The sequence below is a fragment of the Trachymyrmex cornetzi genome, unplaced genomic scaffold (genome assembly GCF_001594075.2).
Source record: "Trachymyrmex cornetzi isolate Tcor2-1 unplaced genomic scaffold, Tcor1.1 scaffold679, whole genome shotgun sequence".
In the NCBI taxonomy this organism is placed as follows: domain Eukaryota; kingdom Metazoa; phylum Arthropoda; class Insecta; order Hymenoptera; family Formicidae; genus Trachymyrmex; species Trachymyrmex cornetzi.
Window position 1 is genome coordinate 28,166 of NW_017300002.1, and position 6,661 is coordinate 34,826.

The 6,661-nt window shown below is 30.1% G+C and overlaps 1 protein-coding gene across 1 annotated transcript; it reads right to left on the minus strand.

Moving 5' to 3' along the window:
• Positions 1–1,639: 1,639 nt before the first annotated feature.
• Positions 1,640–5,889, minus strand: LOC108767449 (uncharacterized). The gene is made up of 4 exons (XM_018517358.1): positions 5,684–5,889; positions 4,471–4,586; positions 3,258–3,506; positions 1,640–1,836 (listed from the first exon to the last, which is right to left on the minus strand). Exons 1-4 carry the CDS (start codon positions 5,852–5,854, stop codon positions 1,722–1,724), a joined length of 651 nt encoding a protein of 216 aa, XP_018372860.1. The 5' UTR covers positions 5,855–5,889; the 3' UTR covers positions 1,640–1,721.
• Positions 5,890–6,661: the final 772 nt, after the last annotated feature.

Consider the following 6,661-nt stretch of genomic DNA (forward strand, 5'->3'; position numbering starts at 1 on the left):
GGCCGGAGCTGTAGTGCTATACAACGGTGAACGGGATTCGCCTTCTTTGACGAGTTTCGTATTGGCCTACCTCTTCTTTGTGTGTGTCTTCTACCATGAGCCGTACGGCCACATTAACCTTGCTACAGGTCGTACATATTTGTACTAGCACCATATAAACCTCAGGCTTAATATGCCAAATTATTTTTTTTAATTTTACTGTATTTTGTTTAGAAACCCGAAATCGTGACCACTATTCAGACAGCATAAAATATTTATGACAAATATTTATGACAAATATTTGTAAATATTCTATTTGTCTTTTTGAAATATATATATAAATATTTTATATAAGTTTAATTTATTCGAGAAATATTATAATATACAGATTAAATATTTTATATATAATATCTGTAATATAGTTATAAAGAAATATTTCTAATATACAGTGCCAGCCAAAAGTTCTAGGTCACCTAAATAACTTCTGAGTGGTTCGAAATATAGGATTGAAGCTTATAGAAATACAATGGAATAATAAAATCTTATTTAATCTTGAAAGTACCTACCTTAACGAAAGGCGGGGGAGAAAAGGATTGGATAATCTTAAATGACATATTGATCGAGTGAGAGTTCGTTTGAAAGAGCTTTCCGAAAGGAGAACAATGTAGAGTAGTCTTCTACGACTTTTTTCACATTATCGAAATTTTGTGGTAATAAGGGCCCACGAGAAAGGTAAGGATTCTTGCGGGCACGTTTTCTGAGTGACGTGTTTCTGAGTGGTCATGGGGGGGGGGGGGGGGGGGGGGGGGGGGGGGGGGGGGGGGGGAAATGACGTGGACAGAGATTTAATGCAAATGAAATGAGTTTACAATGAAAATTTTATTTAAATTTCTCATAGTAGACAAGTATAATGGACAAGATAATGTCGCTCTTTGAAGGAACATTAATTACCGCATTTCATATTAAATATCGCAGACATACGGGTATTTGAAAAAGTAAGTACTTGATCTTTGAATATTTAAAAGACATTCGGCTTTCGAAAAAAAATTGTAAAGTGCCATATCGGACGGAATGGTGAAACGAAATTTGGCAAATATTGAAAATAACGGACCTGATAAAATTGATCTTGACATATATGTTGTCAAGGTTATGACCCTGAGTGACCTCCGACAAGTTTTAGTTGGCGATCGTCCCTCCTTAAAAAGTTATAAACAAAAAAAGTTTAAGAAATAACGTCACATTTCCGCCTCTCCCCATATAATTTTGTTGGTAAATATTAAAACCAACGGACTCAATTGCCTTGACCTTGACAATACATTTTTATTAAATAAATTGTAACGATTGGTCAATATTGTTTGTGCACTAATAACGCTGTACTCTAATTAGCCGTTTTTCCTTGATGTTTTTATTAATCTGTTTCGATTTGATTTTAATAATAATGCATGATGTGTATATTAGATTAGGATCTGAATGTGCAATTAAATTGAACTTCTTTTTGAACTTCTGAGTAGTAAGTCGGACTTGTATATCTCCTATCAATTTTCTGAAATTCGAATTTTAGGGCTAAAGGATAATAAAAGTTCTCTCTTTGTATTTAAAGTTACTTTGTGCTATCTATTTTTCTCATTTATTTAATTAGAATCTGTTAAATCGAAGATTTCTTTAATTGAAAATTTTTACGAGCATGAGCCAAATGCTTTCGATATAATATAAAGCTAATCTGATCTGAACTATGTGATAAATCAGTTCGTGATGGTGACATCAGCACAGCTTCTAAACGTTTCTTGGGGGCCACAACCTACGCGTTGTGCTCCATCTTCACAAGTTCCCCAGGAATTCCCAGTATTATAATGCCACCTAATAAAAAAAGAATCAATCTTTATATTATTTAATTTACATATTACATTATTTTACATTATATTATTTAATTGAATTAAAATCAATTTTTTTCAACGAATTTTAATTTGTAGCGCAGTCATAGGCTGCATTCAGTAGAGAAAGCAGCTTTGCAACTGTTGTAAAATTCTTCAATATGATTGGTCTATACATTTAGATTTGTAAGGAACCAAAAGCAAGAATCAATCGTATTGAAGAATTTTACAACAGTTGCAAAGCTGCTTTCTCTGCTGAACACAGCCATTTTTTCGTAGCATATGGAAATTGATATATCAAAAAATATTACCTCAGTCGGTAATCGTACCCGGATCTCTCTGTATTCCGTCTGCCTTGATTTAAAGGCTTAGGACGTTTATACGGAATACAGAGAGATCCGGGTTCGACTCCCGGTCAAGGTAATATTTTTCGCAATAAATTTATTAAGAGTTTTTCAATATATTAACATCTTTATATGATGCCTGATTGCAGCATCAAATTATTAAAATTGCTTGTCAATTTAATTCACAATTACTAGAGTAGTTTATTTGCGTTTATAGAATCCGAAAAAAACAATTCAGCTCGCAGTTTAAAAGACTAATATCTAGCTATGAATACTAATAAAACGAATGCTGTTCTATAACCGTTGTAAGTCTTCTTTACTAAAAAAAAAACTATTTTCAATTTATTTATGAAAAAAATATATTTTAACTATATATATTCCATGTTTTTGACAACATTTATATTGTTCAGATTTGTCAAAGCTGTACATCCATTAACATTCAGTGTTCGTGGATAACTGAAGTAGAAGTTTCCGTACAATTGCAGAGATCAAGTAGTACTGAATGTTGTACAACTTAGAATAAAAGTTGATTAAAAGTTGATTAATGAAATTCGTACTCGAATTCAAGCAGACATGTTTTTTTGTCTTAATTTTATCGTGTATATTATTGTGGAATATGATGCTAATCAATAATACTTATTTTAGCAATAAAATTGAACTAATTATTTTTTTACCGAAATTATACATATATAATGTTTATTAAATATTTCATAATATTTATCACAACATTTACGATAAATACTTCATAATATTTGTGATAAATTTTTATGACCTGTACAATCTAAGACCACAAAAGTATTTACAAAATATTGTATAAATATTTAAATAAATCTTATAAATATTTTTTTAATATTTTATAAATATTATATGCTGTCCGGGTATATTTTATCAAACACAAAAACTTTTTTAATTTTTAAAATTCATATAGTTTCCATTAAATTTCAATTAAAGTTATTAAGTAATTAGACATTAATAACAAAATAATTGAACGTTAATAATTAATTTAAAATTCCGAATTAATAATGTTAAAATTAAACAAAATGAAATTGTTTTCAATACCAACCTAAGCACACATTGTTTACACGTAACATTTTTTGGTAGGATCAGGCTGATAGTGTATTCCTTTGCGACATTGACGGCAATGGGATATCTATAGCCTTTACCGTCAGCCCTTGGCAAGGGATACGTATTGAAGCATTTATCGGTTTCTAACTCTTGATTCGACTTCAGTGGACATAGGCTGAATTCAAAGTAACCCAAGTGAGCAGCAGTGAGTTTAACCGTCACATCGATGGTAGAACCTGCCTTATATCTACGTAAATGAAATATAATGTAATATACGCATTGGCAGTATAATAGTAGTCTAGTATAAAAATATATATTACAATTTTAACAGACTTTCGATACCTTTAGAACATCTAAATATATACCCAATAAAAGAGACGTATCTATATCTATTATAAAGATTCTTACACTTATTTAGAGATTGAGACAATCCCTTAAGATTAAATCAGATCGTAATTAATTTTGAGTGAATATCATTAGAATTGTGAAATAAATCAAAGAATATATTAAATTCGTATAAAATTATCTTTTTTGAAACATAAAAGCCAGCATTAAGGACATGTGCTCCTACGTACAAAAAATTCCGGTAAAAAATTTTTCACGCATGAATATGTATAAATATGTATAAACATACACATAAACACGTATAAATATTCATAGACATGTATAATTATATATGAAATATGTCCATACATCTTTTGTAAAATTACTTTTTAGCGTAATAGAAATAATAATAGTGAAAACATAAAAAATAATTAAAGGGATAATTTTCGCATTGTTTATTTTAGAAAAAAACAAGTTTGGAAAAATGTAAAAAAAATACTCATACATAATTATGCATAATTTTATATATGTAATTATACGTAAGTAATTTTTTTACATTTCTTCAAACTTGATCTTTTCTAAAACAAATAGTGCGAAAATTATCTTTTTAATTATTTTGAATGTTTTCACATTACTATTATTATTCCAATTATTCCAAATATTATGACAAGTTACTTTTCAAAGTGACTCTAAATTCTAACTTAAGCACAACCTCAGCGTTTAATTAGTTAGCGTTACCGTCATAAAAAATTGCAACATCGTCATCAAATTGTTTATTATAAAAAGTAACGCCAAAGTAACTGAAAAGTAACGTTTCCCAATTCTGGTTTTTTTAATTATAGGTTGATTTGTTAGTACAGTGTTATTATTATATACGATTTACTTACTTTTGAACAATGACACCTGTTCCATAGATGCCGCCATTTTCATTTGGCCTCGGTCGAGATAAGGCATAATTGTCACCACATTCTCCGCACTTTCCACCATTTGTCCCGTGTTGAATCTAATAAAAAATTATATCTATTTTTTAAACATCACTTAATATACATCTTTTTTCATTTCTGATGAAATTGCTTCCCATACAGCGCAGAAAGATTACAAGAAAATTAAAGGAATATTTCATTGAAAGGTTGAAACATTGTAAAATGGTTGCAAAATATTGTTGCAACATTGCTGTAATAATGCAGCAATCGTCCTTAAAAAGAAGACAATAGTTCACTTGCACACTGCCAATCACAGCGACTTCTGCATAGGGAGGTTTTTTACTTTTTCTTTGGCGTTATGATGCGCAATTGGCTCGTATGCAATTGATATACATCTCAAAAAGAATGCAATGAAAATTTGTAGCAACATTGCAATATATAATACATTTAGAATCATGCAATATATAATACATTTAGAAATCACGCAATTGCTATCACAGAAAAAAGATTTACTTTTTTAGACCCCCCCCCCCGAAGTTCTAGCGATTATCTTTAATAACCAATGCGTTTTTCATACGCAGCATAGTTTCGAAGATATTCGCTGAAAATGAAAAAATTCATTTTCTTCGCGGAGGTGTTTCACCCCCTAAACCTCGAGATAAGCCGCTATAAAAAAATATGGGTCGAGTATTTTTTGATGATCTACAACATATCCAAAGCGCATCAAAATCGGTAAGAGACAGTTCCAACCGTTCCCTTGTGAGAAGAGTTCGGGAGACTTGATCATATGAGAGAGTTGAACCACTTCAAATATCTCGTTCAAATTTCAGGCCAAACAGTTGTCAAACCGCGGAGTATGGATCATGCCATTTTGATTTCACATTTCTCGAAACATGACAAATAGTTGCCAGCTTGATAACCGTGCATGTGGCATTAAAATTTGAACGAGAAATTTGAAGTAGTTCAACACTTCCATATGGTCAAGTCTTCCGGATTCCCCTTATATTATAGTATTATAAAGTTTTCAAAAAAACGTACATGTTCTTTTAAACACATAGCTTAAATTAATTTAAATAGTCAATTATTAATATCTTAATAACTTGATTTAAAAAATACTCATTGTGGTCAATATCTTTCGCAAAGTTTTACAATCAATTTTGTAGTTATGTATACATACACCGTATCCCCCGCAAAAGTGCTCATTATCAGTGTAGTTAGGTTCTACGGGAAAACCTTTTCTCCATGCGCTGCTTCTATTTATAGGGTCCATCATCATTCCATGTCCATAAATTTCCTGCAGATTAATAGCGGTTATTAACGTCAAAACAAATAATTTCGTAAATGCCATTTTTTTGTATCTTCAATAGTAGATAAGAGAAGCAGAATTTCGACGCAACTATAATGTAACTATAATGTTCGTCTTAATCTACTTTATATACTTGTGCAAATTTCCCGACAAACATCATGGAGATAATAAATGATTTATTGTGTTAAAACAGCTGCAAGTAATTACCTCGAGCATATTTTTTAACTTTGGCGTCATCAAAATTCAAATTTACATTTAGTACCAGTAACGTTATAAATCAAGTTGTTATATGAGAAAAATTATTATATAATCATTGGTAGACAAAAACATGAAATAATTTTTCCGTAGATATAAAATGAATTTTTATTCAACCTTTCATCATTTTATAAGGATATTATTTTTTATATTTTTCAAATTTCAAAATTTGTGAATCACATTCAAAATGTAAATTTAAATACTATTACGTTGTTTTAATAATTTCCAACATGAAGGTTATTCGCAGAACGTTTTATAATAAACAAGGAAAATTATAAATTAACAGCGCTAGCTAAATATTTGGGCGCGTATATTAACCTTTAGAGAGAGTACACACCTTAATTACACATCTAGTTTTTGACACACTTACTGCACACATTCGGTCATTCGTGTGTGGATTAATTTTCATCACTTTTACAAGTGTGTATAAATTATTAAAAGATTTTTATGTATATTTTGACATCTCTAGAAAGTATTTGTACAATTATATATTCATAAGAAATTGTAGATAAATTGTTAATTTAAGCACAGCTTAATTAATTAATTTAGGCATTGCCCCCTCAATAAAATTATTGGAGGGGCCAAAACTGCTAT

Coding starts and splice junctions, on each gene's coding strand:
- LOC108767449 (XM_018517358.1), bottom strand. CDS start 5,854: ATGGCATTTACGAAATTATTTGTTTTGACGTTAATAACCGCTATTAAT. Junction 3,507..4,470: donor ACAGGTGTCATTGTTCAAAA/GTAAGTAAATCG, acceptor TCATTTACGTAG/ATATAAGGCAGGTTCTACCA. Junction 1,837..3,257: donor TGTAAACAATGTGTGCTTAG/GTTGGTATTGAA, acceptor TTTTTTTATTAG/GTGGCATTATAATACTGGGA.